This window comes from Amyelois transitella, chromosome 9, assembly GCF_032362555.1.
Source record: "Amyelois transitella isolate CPQ chromosome 9, ilAmyTran1.1, whole genome shotgun sequence".
NCBI classification, from domain to species: domain Eukaryota; kingdom Metazoa; phylum Arthropoda; class Insecta; order Lepidoptera; family Pyralidae; genus Amyelois; species Amyelois transitella.
Window position 1 is genome coordinate 8,253,826 of NC_083512.1, and position 20,330 is coordinate 8,274,155.

Consider the following 20,330-nt stretch of genomic DNA (forward strand, 5'->3'; position numbering starts at 1 on the left):
CAACCATGGTATCCCATGTGGTCTAATTTGGTAGTTTCTAGAAAAATTTATTTTCAACCAAGTGCATCTCTTAATTTCTCCTTTCAGCAAGGCACATCCACTACATGCGAGTCTTACCCTGGTGGCAGCGAGGTTATCAGGCAAGCATTGTTGAGACAAGGGATTCCAGCAACTTCATTGCATATTTTTATGGCCTCATTCTCTGTTAATACAATTTCCCAGTATAATTCAAGTCTTAAAGCATGGTGGCAGTTTTGCACGGTTAATTCAATAGACTTTTTTGATTCATCGATTATCAATGTCATATCTTTTCTAACAGAAGGTTTTGAGTCTGGTATTGGCTATAGTTCACTCAATACCCGACGTTCAGCCCTTTCACTTATTTTAGGCAAACATATTACAACAAATGTGTCCGTTAATAGATTTTTAAAAGGTGTGTATCGGCTGAGAACACCTACTCCTAAGTACAGTGTAACTTGGGACCCAGTTACTGTTTTGAATTATCTTGAAAGTTTTTATCCCTATGAATCAGTCAATCTTTCAAATATGGCTATGAAAACTGTTACTCTCATAGCACTAGCGTCCGGTCAGAGAATGCAAACACTTAGTTTGATTAAAATGAAAAATATATGTATTCATAATGACGATGTACTGATTAGAATAACTGATCTTATAAAAACCTCTCGTCCTGGATCTAGTCAACCTTTGCTTAAACTCCCATTTATTCGGGAAAATCCAAAGATATGCCCCGCATTAGCTGTACAAAATTATATAGATAAAACCAAAAACTTACGTAGTGATATGCCTGATGAACATTTGTTTATCAGCGCCAGAAAACCACATAAAAATGTAGGTCCACAAACACTTGGCCACTGGGTTAAAAAAGTCCTCCAGGCAAGCGGAATTGATATCGGTATTTTTGGGGCTCATAGTACTCGTCATGCATCTACTTCAGCTGCTTACAATTCTGGTGTTAATCTAGACGTAATACGGAAGGCAGCAGGCTGGAGTGATAATTCTAATGTATTTTTAAAATATTACAAAAAGGATGTCATACAAGAAAATAATAATGACTTTATTAGAGGAGTTTTTTCAGTTGTAAATTTAGACAATTAATTTTATTTAACATAAATTAAAAATAAAGACAAATTAATTTACAGTTATCCTAAGCAGGAATATATGGAACTTTGATATTATTATTTTCATAAAGAAAAATAATAAAATGTTGATTTCTATTTATTTTTTTAACTTATATTATATTCCTCTAAACATCTGCAGGTTAATATTAAGTAATCGTCTTCGGTTGAGGTCTGAAATATAATTAGGAATTAAACGAACTTACCTAGTGACGTTCGATTCCAATTATATGAGGACCGAAGACCGAAGACGATTACTCCGTTCCCTCCCATCCCTTTATAACCCCTTAAAAATAAATAGAAATACTTGTAAAATCTCTAAAAAATGGCGTGAGCGCACGATGCGCCGGCCGACCAGTGGGAGGGGGAGTATCTACTTTTTATTAGGTACTCTGAAAGTGTGTGACTGAGACAGCGACATCTCGTGCTGCTGCAGGTTAATATTAAGTAATCGTCTTCGGTCTTCGGTCCTCATATAATTGGAATCGAACGTCACTAGGTAAGTTCGTTTAATTCCTAATTATTAGAAATGATACTTGAAACGTTATTATTCTATAATCTGACCAAATGATAAGATAGTATAGATTATTAACAGTTTTTGACGTAGATCATCACCTACCTATTAAAGTAATAATGAAAAAGCCCAATTCAAAGACACTTGATCTTACTTTAAAATATCATATTCAAAGGTTGAGATGTTTAAAAATAAAGAGTTTATTTCTGCCAGAGTATCTTTCTAAGTGGGTGGCTTTGAAAGCTCTTAGCATCCTTAAGCCATAGGAAAGCTCCTTTTGTACGTAAACAGTTTTTTAGCGTGTTTGTGAAATACACAAATCTGCAGGAGTATTTTTGTTAGCTAGTCAATAGAACAGGCGTTTTGTCAACAATAAAGTTTTTAGCAAAAATTAAAAATAATCCCTATTCTAATACAATAACTTTTTCCGTTTACCTGCAGTACTCATTCTACGAAAAGTTACATTTTATACTATTATGTAGGTGTCATTCGTGTCCGTTTTATGCACGCACACCATTGCTATCATTTTAGTAGGTGTGGCGTGATGAAATATCATTTCCTTATCAATTCGATTTAGAGACCGCAAGTCAATGACCATATGCGCAAACAAAGACACAGATTTATTATCTAGTTCAACTAGTACACACACAGGACATACAATTGTTGATATTTTGACATTTTGGTACCGACTCGAGTTAAGCTAGTTATGGTTAAATTAAGTTTTAATCATTAAGAGTAATTGCAAACTTTCAATCCAAAGAACTCGACAAACATTTCGATGTTAATAAGTCACACGTGCTTCATTCTTATTGTTAATCACGTACAATTTGTAGCGAGTATTCCTCCGACGGTTGTTAAATCCAATAATGAACTGATACAACCGAGTTTTGTCGCGAACTAATGGCTAATTGAATTAGCTTATACCTAACACTGTACACTTCCGAACTGAGATTTATTTACAGGCAGTTTTTGAGTCACTAATGAAAAAAATCCTGGATTGATCGTTCATTGACCCGTGTCAGAGATCGAAACATCGATACAGTTCGCGGCACGTGCGTGGTTGAGTTGCGATGCGAGTGCGGCTACGTACCGCCGCGCGCGCGTCGAGTTTCAGACTAACACGCGGTAGTTGGCGCTCCGACTCGAGATGAACCGAAGCCCCATAGCAGCTGCGCGGTAGGGTCATCAGACAACAGGATTTCTGCTAATACTTCTGATTTTTTGTTCACAGTTCCTTTGAAACCGTGATTTACGATATCCGTCACGGGGCTGAAAGCGTTTTTTCAAATGTTTTATGTGTCGGTTGATTTTGATATGTATTTTGATTAAAAAGATAGTCCTGCTATACTCATTATCTACTACACTCCCACAAATTTGGTTTGTTATGTAGATACATAGGTATGTCGCATCTTGATCCGTCTCTTTCATTCTAATCAATTGCCTGCTGTTTCGCTGAAAATGTCTTCAGTGCTTTTTTCTGAGCTTTTGAAAATATGTACTTTAATATATTCAAAATTAATTTCACCTGTCAGCCCTAGGTTTAGCGCAGGTTTATCTGATTACCTCATGGAGCAAGGACCTTTCGACACACAAAGCTCGCCGTAAAATCTACCTTGAAAATCGTGGGCCGCACCGCGAAATTGAGCTTACGAAAGATTCTCGTTAACCTGACAGTTGGTTGTTTTGAAATTTTTGATCAGATTTTCATCACATCATTATTTATTTGAAGTACTTAGAATATCTAACATTGAAACGATCACGACCCGAATAGGCCTATTTCACCGGCTTTAAAAAGTTGGCCTGTATTCGACGCGTACTTGATGCTTATGCATTTCTATTTGTAATTTGCGATTTTCGCAAGATATAGAAATGATTTTATTTACAAAACACTAAAATCTAAAATAAATAAATAAATTGTAGTTTCATATTTGTTATTTATTACTATGATTAAAGTGATTAAAGTTCTTGTTCAAAAACATATTTTAGAAATAATTCAATTTAATCTACTAGGTAGTAAGTACCTCTATACTTTGCCATAAAAATTAACTATAAAGATACGTGTCGATTTGATATCTTCAAGAACGCTAGGAAACTATTCCCATTGTTGTATAGCTATTGTAGTGTGGTGCCGAGCGAAGCGCATGGAGGTCGAACAGACACAATAATCTGATAGCTGCACCGGCTGGAACCGTTCTTTGACTTATAATTATAATAGGATGCACAGTTCCACGATTAACGGTTGATGGCAGATTTTATAAGCTCGCGCCAGACAAAGATTGCAGAGAAAAGAGATCCTAGAATAGAAAGAATAACTAATTCATCTTTATTTATCGGTTCAGTTGAAGATTACATTTAGGTACCTCAAATGTATTTATTTCGGGATAATAAGTATAGACGTTTTTTTGTTTACTTTAAAAGTATCCATTAATTACCGGAATGCTTAAATTATTTAAGTAAAACAACAAAGGGGTTAAAATTTTAATGCGCTGTTATATGCGATAGGGTAATTATATTCGATTAAAAACCGTTGCTGTTAATGACAAAACGTAAGAAATAAAATCGCACAACCTTGCAGTCCCCTGGTTATTTGAATGATAATTCAGTGAAATTTAAATGCCACACCAAATTATATCAAAACAACCTGACCTTACTCCTTAAATGTTAACAGTAGCATACAATGCGTTTTTAAATGTTATAATGGAGTCCATTAAGGTGATTGTGGTATTTAAAGTAAATTGCTACTGTTATAAGAATACAGAGGTTGGTATGTGGGAACCTTTGAACATGAAGGTGAAGTGTATTCGAAGGAACGTATAATTGCTATATCAGTATTCATTTCATTCATTCAATATGATTCAGTAGTATATTTAAAATTTGTTTAGGTAGCTATTGAATAGAACTTAAAAAAACTCAGTTGAAATTTTCTTTGAAAATATATAGAAAATGTATTATGTCCAAATGTATTGAAAAGAACAGCGAAAATGATCGCATGTCGAGAGCATAATTCCATTGTTGAATAAGATTGTTCACCCCCCCCTAATATCAAGGTGGTGGTGGGCGTACTGGATACTAGTGTGAAATTTATAAGACACGAAAAGAGCTCCTTGATAATAAAATAGAAGTCTGACCCCACCACGCTGGCCACTAATTTATGACCGGCTAATATAGGTCGATTGTTTTGATTCCACTCAATTCACTTGTTTCAGACACTGTTCTTTGTTTTACAGGCGCCTTTATTAACATTAACGTTTATTCACTTGTTTTTATCTACCAGAGCTTTACCAGAACAATAAGCGTTACGTTTCGTTTAGAAACTTATTAAATCAAGAATTGTAATCAAGACGTACCCCCCAGATTTTTCTCCATAGAGGTGAGTACGCAACCGGGCCTAATTCCAGAAGCATGATCATATCACACACACATCACATCTGGTAGGTATCATTGCTTTGGTATAATAGTTTCCATTTTAATACTAAAAAGATTTGTGTTTTGTATTTTTGTTTGTTACGAATTAACTTAAAAAGCACTGGACCGATTTGGCGAAATTTTGATCGTGGAAGAGTACTAGACTTATAAAATGAACAGCGTAAATTTCTAACATCTATTTAAAATGATTAGCAGTTATGGCCCACTTTATGGTTCGTTTGCATTCAAACGACGTAAATTCGGATATTTACTTTCTTTTAGAAATGTATGTATTTTTTCAATTTATTAATGGCTGTCCAACAGATTGTGGATTACTGGGTTATTGCAATTACTTTATGCTAATGTTAGCTAAGAACTACTGAATACTTCTACTTGAATTCTTTCAAATCGGTAATGATTATTTCGTATGGGCATGAAATGGCCTTCAGGAAAATAATTGTAATTAATTTTAGGCTCAGTTTTATAAAAAAAAAAAACTTTTTAAAATATTATACCGAGTAGTGTTATGTAATTTTGCACTAAATTCACAAATATATATGTATAAATACATAAATTTTAAAATGTAGTGACTACGTAAATAATTATTTGCGAATCTATAATCGGGCTACTTAAGAAATAATGTTTTTAATAAGGAGTCTCAAGTGTGCAGCACACAGTGATTATCTCGTAGCAATTGTAGCTTAGAGTCCGTAGAACTCATAGAACTGTATCACTTTTACACCATTCCCGAAAACTAGAATTTTTATCAAAGGTACGCAAAAATATCGTCTATCGTCGTAGAATAACTTCAGTCACAAAATTCTTCTGACCTTATCTCTATAGGTACGTATAAGTCATTTTGAAAATCACTTACCCAATATTAGAAAGACTGGTGTTACTAGCTGTGAGCGAGTCGGGTGCACTTTTCCCCTGCGCCATGGCTGCCAACTGCCGGTCCAACATGTTGTTTTGTTCTAACAGTTGGCTCCACTGCCGAATGGCTGCCTTCGAAGAGGACAGTTCTTGGCGAAGTTGCCTTTCGTCTAGCGAATTCAGGCCACTTCGAAGGGAACTATCCAATCTGAGAGAGAAATGGTTTCTTGGTAATTAGGTGATTTATCTATCTAGAAAAAACAAATTTTCGTATCTACAAATTTTTACTACTAATTACTGTGTAGGCGTGCTCTTTATTTATGTTTACGTTAATATGTTAGATTAACGACTCTGTTTACGATAAGTTTTTGAATCTACTTACTGTGAAATCAAAAACAATTTTTTTCATTCTTTCTATGGATTTGTTAAGCTCATCGTAACTTAGTGCGAACAAGATAACATAATCCCATATCGAAATTAAAACTCATGAGAAATGATTTGTATATTTATTTGTAACGATAAACTGCAAAACGACTGGACCGTTTGTGTCCATATTTGACACAGCGACACAAAACGTAAATTTAAATTTAACGCGGGCAGAGCTGCGGTCAGCAGCTAGTCCTTACCTTTCAATGTAATCATCAACGCTTTGCAGACTTGTGATGGACTGGGCTAAGTCGTTGTCCATCATGAGGTCGTCGGAAGCCAGGCTCGATAACGTGTCCAACGACGGTGTCCGTTCAGCGCCTCCGTTTTTAGCGCCCAGTACTGATGGCAAAATAAAAAAAATGCACTTAAATATATTTACTTTATGTTCCGTTTGCGTTCTTCCAGGGTCGGCCCATAATCACGATCCAGAAGTAGATTAGACAAATGATTAAGCGAAGCGTCTGATACTTAGAGCGACAAATAAAAAAAGAGAAACAAGCCGACATTTTCAATGTTAGTTATGTAAGTTTCTCAAAATACATGGTACTTTTTTGCGTAAGTTTTTATTTTAATTGCATCACATTATCAGTCACTATCAATATTGATTGATATCTCACCCACCAACTTATTGTTCAAATTCAGGGCGCCAGAAAGTATATTTCCCACTGCTATTATTTTCCTTTTTTTTTAAATTATTATTGGCTTACGTACGTTTCTCAATATCTTTAGCCAATGGTTTTTAACCAGTACGCTTTTAATAGAATGATTCGGAGAATAATTTTCATGTTTGAAATTTAAACTACATCCTACGCTCTTCGTTCCTTCTGTGATGAAGCATAATTTTTGTAAAACTTACATTTTCGATTTCTTTGAACTAGTGGACTTGAAGAGATGCGTTCCCTTGACCTTCTTAATTGTCTGCTTGCGTCGGATTCTACTGCCTTGTTCGATGGGCTTCCATCTGTGTTTTCTAAAATAATACAAATTGGTTAATAAGTACATTTAATGAAAAAATATTTATTTATTATGAATAAAAAAAATCTGATTTCCGTATTACTTACTGCGAAATAGTAATGCTGGTTGATCAGCAATTTCGTCGTCGAAGAAATCTCTTCCATCAGAGAGCGACAAAGACCCAGAGGCATGAGTTGGTGTGCCAGGAGATTCCGGGGTCACATTTTTACTTTCTCCTCCGCTATTACTTCTTATCTCACTACAGAAGGAAAATAGTCCAAAAATTATTTAAACTGTCAAACAATCATAAACAAAGTGTAAAAAAGAAAATCGACAAGCCCTACAGCTGAAGGTGGCCTTTTAGTCTTTTAAAGACTGTTTGTTTATTTATATATATTTATTTTTAAGACTGTTGGCTCTGGCTTTACGTGCTTACATGTATGAATGTATGTACGAAAGAAAAGGAATACTCCACCGTGAATCTTATTTTTTGTCTGTGGCATAAGTAAGTATTTAAATGAAGGTTTTCTGCATATGTTTTTATGTACATCTACTTGACTAGACTAACTCAATAGGAATCATACGTTCTTAATGGATATCTTACATGACTTCTTTTAAGGGTTGAAGCAACTCTCCATCGATTCCATCCCTGTCTTCTATGGGTTCTGGGGACCTGGTCTTCGTGTTAGCAGTTTGGTACGCTGACGATATCGATGGTGGGTCCCTTCACAAAAACGACAATTAAGATATTAATAATAATACTTTAATTAATACTTCTACATTTTTATATTTTATAAGGCTTCCTATTGTAAGGTTTTCTTCATACTCTTGCGTCATGGAATTTTCCTACAAAAATATTTCGCAACCCACCTAACACGCTTCATTATTTGATAGGTAAGATACTGACTGACCCAATATGATACATACTTTCCTATGTGAAAAATATATATCACTGGTCGCTGATTGACTGTCAAACTGAAAACTCTTCCGGTGTGAGAATGATGTTATGAATTACTAACCTTTCAACTTGCAGCTCATTGTTCGAGTCACTGGTACTGGTAGACGAGATGAGACTATCTGCAGGTGACGTTTCATCGTCTAGTAGACTCTGAGTAGAAGTTTCCAAAGCTGACATGTCGAATTTAGAGTCTTCTAGTGTGAGCGTGAGGTTGTGGTGGTCGCCGCTCTGGTTGGTGCATGTACTGGTGGTGCTGTAGTTAGAGCTGGTCATTGAACCTGAAACAATAATCCATTATTTAAGCTATGAGACGAATTGCAGAATGGCTGAATATTATAGCCGTAGGCCAAACAGAGAAGAGAAAAGTGAAACCCGGGAGTAAAGTAAAGCATGACATCAATAGCCTATTGTCGAAATCTGTACGGTGAGCAGGTGACAAACGCTATTGTTCCATGAATATTTGAAGATGACAAAACAGAAATTTTGGTGGCAGTTATTGAAATCGGAATAAACGGATAAAGATTTATATAGATGCAGTTATATATCTGCACATTTTTCGCTAGGGCACAGCAATCTCAAAAACAATTATTTAAGTTACCCACCCATCATTGTACCACGCAGAGAATCGTGTTGACTAAGAGTCAAAGATTTCATCAGCAGCGGATGCGGCACCGGCGGCTCGTCCGCGATGACAATGGTCTTCTTTGGCACCTCCATCTCGGGGAACTTTTGCAGCTCTTTGGTGTCGAACTTAGATTTGTCATCTTCGCAGCTTGACACGCTGAGGGCGATGGATACGTCATCTTGAGATCTGAAATAATTAGAGAAATTTTAAATACGTTTTACTCAATGAAGCAACTAAAGAATCAAAGTCCTAAAACAATCAAACATCAAAAATTTCTTCCTTTGAAAAATAGGAAAAGTAAAGAAAAACATACTTCATAATGTTCTAATATACCTGGTAGCCATAGCTTCTCCAGCGTGGTTGTGCCAAGCACTGCTATTCCCAAAGTGGCTCTCCTCACTCTTGCAGGAAGGACTAGATTCCTTGCTGGAGTTAACGGTGGTGGGCGACGCCACACCGCTTGAAGACTTTATGAAGGAGTTCTGTAACAAATTGTGTATTTATCAACATATTTAGTAACTCCAAAGCCATACCTTATATAAGCTAAGCTGATGCACGATTTTTTTAATAATTATCTTAGTAGAAAACTATTAAAAAATTCTAGTAATTTATGTATTCCTATTTACGTGCGTTTGGGAATTAAAGATGGAGAGTTAGGGACAAACAAACCCGAGTTGGTACTTTCATTAAATTTTGTTGTTTATATCGTAAATTTAGAATTTCACCTGTTTATTAAGCAGCTCCGGTTGAGCTCGATCCAGGACAAACTTCTCCTCGTCCTTGAAATCCGTGGTCAGAATTCTACTGGGCCTGTTCCTATTCCTGTACCGCTCCAAGGTTGTCATGGGAGACGATTGTCGTTGCGAGGTCTCAGGAGTCGGAGTAGGCTTGGAGAGGATAGGAGAAGGAGGCTTGTAGGTGGGAGTGGGGGAAACGTCGTAATCAGGGGTCAGTTCGTCGAAGGAACTGGGTAGTTTGGGCAGGGGAATCACGGTGTGCCCGGTGACTACAGCGTCATCTGAAAAAGTGAAGATTATTTATGAATATTTAGTAACAAAACAAACGTTGTTAAGCACACTTAACCTGATTAGGAGGGACAATGTAGGAAAAATAAAAAATCTAGGATTAATTTCTGTCGAGTAAGCATGTTTGCATGTTTTAGAAATGTCATAAAATTTTATATAGTGTTTCGTCATCATGTGCATCCCAATCGACTTCATAAGTAAGATAATCTTATTTACTAAATATCTAAACGAATTTTAATCTCAACCTTCTTTTCCTTAATTTTTTATGCTCTATTATTGCGTCAAAATCCTACCAGCCTATGATATCCGCTTTTCACCATAATACACCTACTAGATTCAGGCATCGACTGCTACTCTTGAATCTTACCCATGATATCAAGATCAGCAACCTGAAGTTCACGCAAATGGAAGCTGTGGGAGCCTTTCATAACCATCTCCAGGTTGCGCGGGCGCCGGCGCGAGTGCGGGGACCCCTCCCCCGTCGCGCCCCCCTCCCCGCCGGTCCACACCCCGGAGTCACTGGATATCGCTGAGCCAGCACCTGAGCCCGAGTTAATTGGTTTTTAACTTAGCTGAAGACATATCTACCAACTAAAGCCCGGAACCACATATAGGATTTCGTTGTTATGTAGCACAATGTAGAATTAAAAAGTAGACAAGATTTCTTTGCTAATGAATGATTGTTCAGGCAACACATTTTAATATGAGCTAAACAAGCAGCTATGTGAAGGAAGTAAGTAAGTCGTTTTGCTTGATACCTCAACATTCCAAAACAAATCGCATCCGGTGCTTGTATGTCTTTTGACAGTCAACTCAAAAACAAATGAAGGAATTTTGATGCGGTTTTCGCGTAAAGGGAGCTGTATAATGACAATGAAGAAAAAAGATGCAGATGCAGTAACAATCTAACGTACTTATGTAAACTTGAATTCCTCAGATCGACTCGAAAATAACATAAGAAAAATATACTTAGTAGAAAGTAACTATTAATAAAAGTACCTTCTCTCCATCCTTCGGAAGCGCTAGCCTTCCTCGAATTGTTGACCACCTGTAAATACAACACTGACATTACGATCTTTTCACAAGTAACTTTCACTTAAAATCACTGACTTTTTTAAGCAACTAGATTTGACCATTTTACGCTACAAAACACACAGACCGACTGAACAATATTCGGAACCCTTTGAACTGGGCCTTACGTTACACTAACCAATGTCGCAATGTCCCATAGCTGTAAATTTTAAAAATAACTGCTGTGACACTACACTACACACTCAAAGTCGAATAAATCCGAAGATAAAAACAATATTTACCTTTTAAACTCATTTAAAAATATTTACCTATTAAGATCTAAATAAAGGGGATATTTTCATTTACTTAGTAAATACGCTAACGTAATGTAGTAAACTTTATAATAAAATATTAAAAAATTTCGTGGAAAACGTCATGTCACGGTCTAAAACCAAGGAAAAATGTTCGTAAGCCTAATGCTATTTAATTAAGACATTGCATTGCAAAACATACATGAAAGTATGCGCAGTAGTGAGTCTAACAATCTCTTTTGTTAGGCATTGTGGCGTACTGGTAACTTCACAGCGGTATAAATGTTCAATGGGCGCGTTACGCCATTCTACTTTTCTTGCTGCCTTATCGTTATTGTTCATGAACATTACGTCAATATAAGGAATTGTATAAATAAAAAAATATTTTAATTTATGATATTTTGAGTTTCCGACTATTTTCTTTTGACTTATATGTAAATTCCTGTAAAACCTTAGCGTCTTTAAGTGCACAATTTACAATGTAATAAAAAAAATATTTTATAGCATCATGAGAAGCTAAAACATGAACGAAACAAATATCGCATAAATTATGAAAAACATAACTACCTATAATAAAGTCTTGTTCCTCCAGGCGTAAATACCATTAACAATTGCGCGTGCGCCTTTTGACCGTAATCCTGGATTGGGTAAGTCAGATTTTTATACAAAGCTACTCCATGAGATAACGTAATCTACTTAATTTGATCTAACTTAGCCAATCGGGATTAACTCCAGGAGGAAGACGAAAACAATAATAGCATATGATAGCTTTTATCTTAGGATAGTAATACAGTGTGTATCAGAACTTGCATGCACCGTGCAACGGTGATATTTTCAGCAAACTACGACTGGCTTCCCAATCGACAACACTGAAATAGAACGGAGTGACCCACATCCTATAAAAAATACTCTTACTCCTCACTAGTTAAGATTCACTTCCATCTTAAACTTTTGTTTGTTGTGCAATTCTATGAATACTTTTTTATAAAAACAAGCATATTTCAATTAGCAGATGAGGAGGAAGTGTAAAAATTAAGTATCAATAAATTATCATGATACATTTCGTACTAAAAGTATGTTGCCGTATATTCTAGTGCAAATCTAATTCATTAAACATTATGTAAGTTTGTACCTACCTATTTAATATACTTAGTACCTACGGAAGATAACTTTTTATTCAGTAAGTGAAGAGATCACGTTCTATTTTTGCGTTTTTATAGAGCCAGTACAGTTACGGTAGCCTACGCTAAGAATGAGGAATACAAATTATGTAAAAAAATATTTGGTTGTCCAAAATCCATACTAGGTATTTCTCATTCCGATCTGTGTTGTAGGAACATCTGATAATTAAATACAATCATGAAAATTCTTTAAGTAATGGTTTTCGCGTACATATACCATTTTAAGTAGATATAATTAAGAATTCATACGATGGAGCCAAAACGTTAAATAGTAAAGTGAAGTGAAGAATTCATAAAAGTTTTTTAACTGACCTGTTTAGCAGTCTTCGCATCTATATTCTTAACGGAGGGGTACTGCGGGCGAGGAAGCTGGTTGGTCATAAAGGTATACTTCCCGGGGGGCTTGTCCGTGATGCCTGGAGCCCTAGATGCATTACTCCGGGGCTCGGCAGTTCTCGCCACTGGCTTTGCCCGACCCTCCTAATAAACAATAACAATTAATTTGAACAAGATTAATCAAACTTATATTTGATTTCGCCAAGTTTTAAAGAGCATTCGTCGTGGCAAAAAGTCAGGTCAAGAGTACCTACCTACACAAAACCGCCGAGCTTGCATGAAGAGAGTTATGAATGAGAATGAAGCGAAGGAAGTATGCAGAGATTGTGGCAAGTGGAAAGATGTAGTCTCTGCCTACCCCTCGGGGAAAAAGGCGTGATTTTATTTATGTATTTTTAAAGGGCATCTATAAAACATATATTTATTGTTATGACTAAAAACAAATAACTGTTACCCATATTAATGTGGTCAATATTAATCACAAAATATTTATATATTTATTAGTGTATAAACCATGGTAGGTACAGAAAAATAAATTAAAAGTAGGAAGTCCTTTTTCTCTTTGCCTTACACGATGTCTCCCCAAGCTCATCATCGAACAGTCAACGATCATATACAGATTTTATTACAACTTTAGTGACAAGAACTTACTTCTAACTCTTTTAGATATTGAACGGAACAAATATTAGGATGATGATATTACTACCTGTACAGAATACTGCTGCGGTTGGTAGGTCAGTATGACCGTCTGCTTGGTGACGGTCTTGGGAAGCCCAGCAGCACCCACGATTGTCGTTTGTCCTGTCGACGAAACTTGGGTCGCCAGGAGCGGCAGCTGGTTAAAACCAGGTGTAATTTTCTTATCTGCAAAAAATAATGCGTTAAAGTAATATTTTTTTAACAGATTTAGATTTTTTTGTAGTTAACAAAAGTAAATTAAAGTACTTTAACAATTTTATGTTAATGTTAACTCAATGTGTGCTTTGTAGTCATTTTTTGTCAAAATTATAAGGATAAATCAAGAATTTAAAAAAAAAATCTATTTTTTATCAATGCGTGGCCTTTTAATCTTGTGACTTACTTTATTAATTTCAACATTTAAGGATGTTATAGGTGTATGTATGTAATCATACTAATTTTATAAAGCGAAAGGATTGGTATTTTTTATTTGTAATAAACTAAATAATTACTATGACCGATTTTGTTGAAAATTGGCATATATGTAGATGGAACAAAAATAAAATAGCCTAAGCATAGGTTTTTAATTTCGAATATTCCCACGGTTACAGGAACAACAGGGGCGAAGCTACGGTCAACAGCAATTGTAGATAGGTACTTATTAAGACAACTGTCCTCACCTAGTGCATTATTATTGATGGCGGTCTCCTTGTCTTTGCCCGTGACATTGAACGCCGGCTCGGCAGCAATGCTTACGTCCCCGACCTTCGCCGTCTTGCTGTGTGGTTGTCTGAAACCGAACCTGAACAATGAGACGCATTCTGTAATCCATTAATTTTATTAAACGCCTGATGAAAACTACGAGCAAATGCGCGAGTTAGTGTTTTTAAGCAAGCGTTACGATAGGCGGCCAGACTGTACTATACATTATGCGTTTTGAAATCATAAATGAATTTTAGTAATTTATTTGTTATTTAGTAATACTCGTTTTTAAATTATTATGATTATTTATCATGATAGCGTGACAATTTAATTTCATAGGGATCACAATTATATAAGGATAGAAGGATAAACACAGATAAATTCACTTCATAGATTTATTTATTGCCTACTTTTTTTTTTACTAAATTGGCGAGTGTATTAAAAATATTAAGTTTTAATAAAACAAAACTGATTCAAGATCACATTTATCATTGATACCATCGTCCCTTAAGACCTTTCCAATGCCGGTAGCTATCACGATACTTTCTAGCGTGTTATTACGTAAATGATAAGGCTGTGGGCTGTAGCAATAAATCAGGTAATTACCTGTTGGTGCGCAGTGGTTGCCCTGCAGCCTCCTTGCGCGGGCGCGCCAGGGGCGTCGACCGCCCTGACAACACCTCCTCCGCACGGAGATCTTCTGAAGATCCTGTTAAAATAATACATACGATTTAAATGCAGATTGCCTTGAAATAGGTTCAAACACTCGAGCTTTGAAGCGAGAAAAATACTTTTTGAATCAAGGTCTCTTTCAAAGCAGAGTCGAATGAGAATCATTCATTATAGGTAAAGAGAACAATTAAAATCAATATCATTACGGTACTAAAAATATATTTAATTTAAAACTAATTCAGAAGGCAGGTAAACTTAATGCTCAAAGTATTCTTGACCATGTACCTAACTAGTCTCATTAACAACAGACAACTCTGCATGTAAGATTATCTTTTCACAAAACCTGTATTGTTAGATACCTTAAAACCTAGATCTTATTTAATAAAGATTAATATCGTTCCTACTTTATTTCTATTCCATTACTTCGTTCAGCCTTGTCAAACCTTTGTTTCTCTCCGATAAAAATCTCCTTTCGTTCATTCCCGTTCTTATGTGGTTTCTACTTCCTTCTGTCGTCATGTCGCGAAGTGCTGACTGGTCGGCGTCGGAAACTAAATAAGGTAGCCACGCTTCGACTGGGCTTGCCCTTGCCGTGTTCATATCGATATCAACACCAAACCTCTTGTCTCCCTTCTGAGCTCCCTTGTATTCCGAGTACCTTTGTAGGCAGTAACCGCAAGATGAGATTTCCTTACCTCCATTCCCGTTCTTGTCATGTGGTTTCTGCTTCCTCCTAGCGTTGTCGTCAGCTCGGGAGGTACTGGCCGGTCGGCGTCGGAAACCAAACGAGGTAGCCACGCCTCGGCTGGGCTTGCCATTGCCGTTGCCAACGCTCTTGTCTCTCTTCTTAGCTCCCTTGGATTCTGAGTGACCCTGTACAGAAAAACTAAGAATTAATTGTGGAGAAGACAAATTAGTTGTTAGTTCATGGGCTTAGCAAAGAGATAACTTAAGGAGGAATTTCTAGGCATGCATATTGTAGCCATAGGAAATGTGACGGAAAGGACCAATTACAAAGAGGTTTTTTTAAAAAATTGTTTCATCAAATATAGTAACAATATATATTTTTACATTTATCTAATGAGATAATAGTAAAAAAGAAATTCGTCCCGGAACAAAGCCCAAAACAAAGTAAGTCCATTTATAATATTCACCGCCAGTCAATTCAGAGAGGTCGAAAGGACGTTAGATTAAACTGAATATTTCATACAATTGTAATCTAGAGCTGAGAGGTCGCTAGGGTACTTTTGAATGAATAAATGAATATCCTGAAAATGAAATTTGGTTAGGTACAGCCGCTAGGATTCTATAACTTACTCGTATAGGGTATCGTTGTACAATTTTTAGATTTAATATGTTCTTAAAATCTACGAAGTAGATACTTAATATTAATTAGTTGACGAAGCACGTTAGCACTGATAAAGATTTACATTATAAAACACTTTTCGATTTTACAAAATCTAGGGTAAGTAGATAATTAAGACGTGGAACATTTAAAATCTCTATTTATTTCCTACGCAAAATAATAATTATACGGCGCGGCTATCTCTAGTCTACAGTGGCAATTTTAAAATCTTCGCAATCCACCGTTCTGCTTTCGATGTTATGATCAAGATAATTCCAGATATTGCGCTGTGTAATTACTTTATACATAATAATTATGAAATCACAATTTCCTCTTTGTATTTTTGTTTAATTAACAGTTGGAACGTGAATAGCAAATAATTTTATATGATCAGCACTTGCATGGTTTTTATACCATTAGGTGAGTATTTCATTCGCTACTTACGTAGATAATCTTAATCGCTTTGTTATAAAGTTATACAGAGAAAACAGATACAGACAAATATTACCAGCTTATTCTAAACAGCTCGTAACTCATTTTGTGAAAGAAATTCGTGTGAACTCAACCTATTAATGAATTGTTTTTTAATTAAAATTAAAATAATTACGTAATATAATAAAACATTAAACTACTTCGCTAGTTATTTATAATTTCTCGTGTTTGATTCCGTGATTTGATACTTGCGTGACAGAAACAAATGTATTACCACCTCGTTTACAAAACTTATAATAAACTGAATTTACTTACTCAAAAACTTTGCTCTCTTACTTAATTCTTCCTTTGTTTCACGAATTTCAAGCTGTTAATCGGTGATAGGAAAGGATATTAAATTTTTCGTAAAAAAAATCTCTTTGGTTTGTAATCGCATATTGTGGCCCCTTGGTAATTTTGTTTGTGAAATTTCAAGAAGGCTGGTAAAGTAGATATAGCCTAAAGACTTAGTTCGATTTATTAAAGGATGAATATGGACTGAATTAGTTTAAAAATTATCTTATTTTGTTTTAAATATTGAGCAACAAAATGCTGAACACGTAGATAACGCATTTGTTATTGACAGGCTATAGACAATCACAATACCACTTGTTCACGTCTCTGTGTCAACGCAGTCCTCCAAACTTGTCTCACAGCTCCAAGAGGCGGATGCTAGACCAAACAATGGCTCTCGAGTGACGCCACTGCATCCTATTTAGTCATAGGACGTCTTTGGCCTACAAACTTGTCAATAGTTGAAAAAATGTGTTTAAGAGCAATATGTTTTGTATATTCAACGACGAGCTTGCATTAAAAGTGCTTAATGTGCATGATTGAAGAAAAAAAAGTTCCTAAGATTCGTGGCGTGAAGATTTGAGCAATATATGATTTATTGCCCAAATCTTGTGTACCAACAACACGGTATATTTTATAGTGCAAAAACAAATTAAAATTTACCTACTAAATAGCTATATACTAAATACCTTTATATTAAAAGCAGAATTGTAAATTCATAAAGCGATGATGAATCGATTAGGGTCTAGAAAAAAATTAATGAAATAGGAAACGTGGACCAATTTATGAATTCTGAAGACAATTAAAGTTCAACAACCTTCTTTAGTTAAAAAAAAAAAGAAAATAAGAAATAAAAATCAATTGTTATTCATGGAAGCTACTTGCCAGCCCACGTCTCACAGCCGAATCTGGGATCTATTTCTCATGCATAAAACATAAAAGCAAAGTATTCAATGGTAATGAATGGAATGGATGGTTCAAGATCTCGTAATGCAAGCTATGATTAACTTGATTACGACCGCTCTTGTGTGTAATTGTTTGGAAAGACAATGCGGAATGTGATATACATGATTTTTTATTGATCTGAGTGAGTTTGAGCCCTGTCTGCCCCATGGGATCTGCAAAATGAGGTCTAATGTGGTACGCCTAATGTGATTTGTCTAAATTATCCATTTTATTTGAGTTGATTATTGTGAGATTGGAATTTTATTCAGAAAATCAGACAAATATGCGTTAATCATCTAGCTATTACAGGTTCATATATTTTTTTTGTCAAGTACCAGCATGTTACCCATTTCATTAAGCGGAATCTGCGTACAGTGGGCCACAGAAATAAGTGCGCCTCCTACCATTCGTCTACGATATGAAGGTATACCTAAATTACTATTTTACAATGTAACTTACTAGACTGTACAATGGATTTTTGAGTTAATCATTTTTAATTTTTTCTGTGTGCATAAATACTCACTAATAAAATTTACCATACACAAGCAAGATAAAAAGACAAATACACTACACCGCTGGCGATGCAGTTTGTCAACATATCATTATCATTCATTACCAACCGCCCGAACAACAAGTTGTTTAGTTGTGTAGGAGGATGTCGAGAAAGTAATCGTCTATCTAACGATGTAGACAAATTGAATCTATTTCTTAACATTATGAATCAAGCTTTGTTTCTGTGGGATTTTTCACGTCACGTCTATGTCCGTTGCCACGTTCAGCTTGAGGGCTATATATTGGAATTCAGATTCAAATAGTGACAGGTAATTAGCTTATCTATAAGAGGAATCCCAAGTAAATAAGCCTATCCCTTGAATCACATTTTACGACATCCATGGAAAGGATATGGAGTGGTGTTATTCAAAAGTGCCAGAAGTCACACGACGCACATTTTTCAAAAATCTTTGCCATCAATTTCCTTTTGTAATCAGTAAACTTAGTTAACTAGTCTCACAATGGGTTTCTGCCTAAAATAATATAACGTGAAAAACAAAAGTAAAACAGTCTAACGTAGGGAGTTTTATCATCATCACCTTATTACATAACTTTGAAATAAAGTTCAATCAAGAATTAAGTGTACTGTTGGTGTACAGTTATTTTAACACTAAGCAACAGAAATATTTCAAGTAAATGTCAAGGTTACTGGGTTGGCACAGAAAAGTAATTTAACTTTGTTAGAATCCAGAGTCGTACACGCGATGAACAAATCCTTGGCCGATGTTTATACCTTTTTCTTATGTTCCGTTAGTTTATTTGCGACACTTACAATCAAGAAAACTATTTTACAATAAGTTTACCTAGTTAGATATCATATTTATAAAGTGGAATTTCGCGAAGTATTTATTGTGTTATCCAAGTTATATTGTTGCTACCCGTGTTCAAAATATCATCAAAATATGTGCAGAAGATTTTGCGTGAAAAACTAACAAACATCCTTACAAACTTTCGAATTTTTATCATTAGATTGAATAAACTTAGAAATCAATAGTAGGTATCTTCTAGTCACTCTATATTATTAAGGGGTATTGTTCTCTCATATTGTCAATAGCTCTCTGAAAGTTCACCTCGTTACATTCAGCGCTTCAGAATCTTTTATATCAGTCTATAGATTGGCTATTGTGCGCCGCGACGAAAAATAAATAGCTTTTGACGTGAAAGAAAATTCGTTTTGAGTCTGAGATTGTGATCTTTCAATTTAGCAGCCCTTTCGCGACCGCGAAATTAGATCACGATACACAATCGAATGAATAGAGAAAGTTCCTATCAATTTTACAAGAAAAATAAAAGCCATAGCTCACTGTGCGTTGACTATTTATTATGAAATGAACTGTTTAAACAGTTAAGTAATTGCTACAAATAACGTAAAAGGCGACTACAGAAATAGAAGCACAATCGTCTAGTGAAGACTTCCATGGTGGTCTGGTAACGAAGAAAAAATTCATTCAATCATGCAGATTGTAAAAGTCAATTAAGGGAAAGGCTTATTAACTTAGGGGACTTGTTTAAGGCGAGGGGCTAGCAAACTTTTAATTAACTTAAAATTTCAATTCCATCATTACACCAATACAGCTGAACGTGACCTTTCAGTCTTTTCAAGACTGTTGGCTCTATCTATCCCGTAAGGGATAAAGACGTAATTAAATGCAAATGCAAATTATTTACAAATAATATTGCAGCCATTGCAAAAGTTGTAGGCGGAAGGAAGGCCATAAGAAGAAAATAATTATAATAACTTCCGCGTTAGACATGTACAGAAAAGAAATGTATAAGTAGCCTTTTGCGTTTTTTCTTATAAACAACGCAATCAAATACCTTGCCACTGACCACAAAGCTCAAGTTTTCCGACCACAAAGCGGGAGTAGCGGCCACTGACCACCTCCACACTCCGTTAAACATATATATACATA

General features: G+C 35.5%; 1 protein-coding gene across 4 annotated transcripts in view; it reads right to left on the reverse strand.

Moving 5' to 3' along the window:
- The window catches only part of LOC106142856 (uncharacterized), a 63,860-nt gene that overhangs the window by 19,452 nt on the left and 24,078 nt on the right, over positions 1–20,330 (reverse strand). For 3 of the 4 annotated variants that reach the window (XM_060945684.1, XM_060945682.1, XM_060945685.1), the window contains 16 exons: positions 15,506–15,683; positions 14,745–14,847; positions 14,117–14,238; positions 13,465–13,622; positions 12,735–12,902; positions 10,919–10,967; positions 10,287–10,460; positions 9,620–9,912; positions 9,228–9,376; positions 8,872–9,080; positions 8,331–8,547; positions 7,916–8,035; positions 7,419–7,570; positions 7,214–7,327; positions 6,555–6,696; positions 5,930–6,136 (listed from right to left, as the gene is read on the reverse strand). In XM_060945684.1, coding sequence (XP_060801667.1) covers positions 5,930–6,136; positions 6,555–6,696; positions 7,214–7,327; positions 7,419–7,570; positions 7,916–8,035; positions 8,331–8,547; positions 8,872–9,080; positions 9,228–9,376; positions 9,620–9,912; positions 10,287–10,460; positions 10,919–10,967; positions 12,735–12,902; positions 13,465–13,622; positions 14,117–14,238; positions 14,745–14,847; positions 15,506–15,683 — 2,555 coding nt within the window. The remainder of the gene's footprint in view (positions 1–5,929; positions 6,137–6,554; positions 6,697–7,213; positions 7,328–7,418; positions 7,571–7,915; positions 8,036–8,330; positions 8,548–8,871; positions 9,081–9,227; positions 9,377–9,619; positions 9,913–10,286; positions 10,461–10,918; positions 10,968–12,734; positions 12,903–13,464; positions 13,623–14,116; positions 14,239–14,744; positions 14,848–15,505; positions 15,684–20,330) is intronic. The other variant, XM_060945683.1, reaches the window with a different exon arrangement.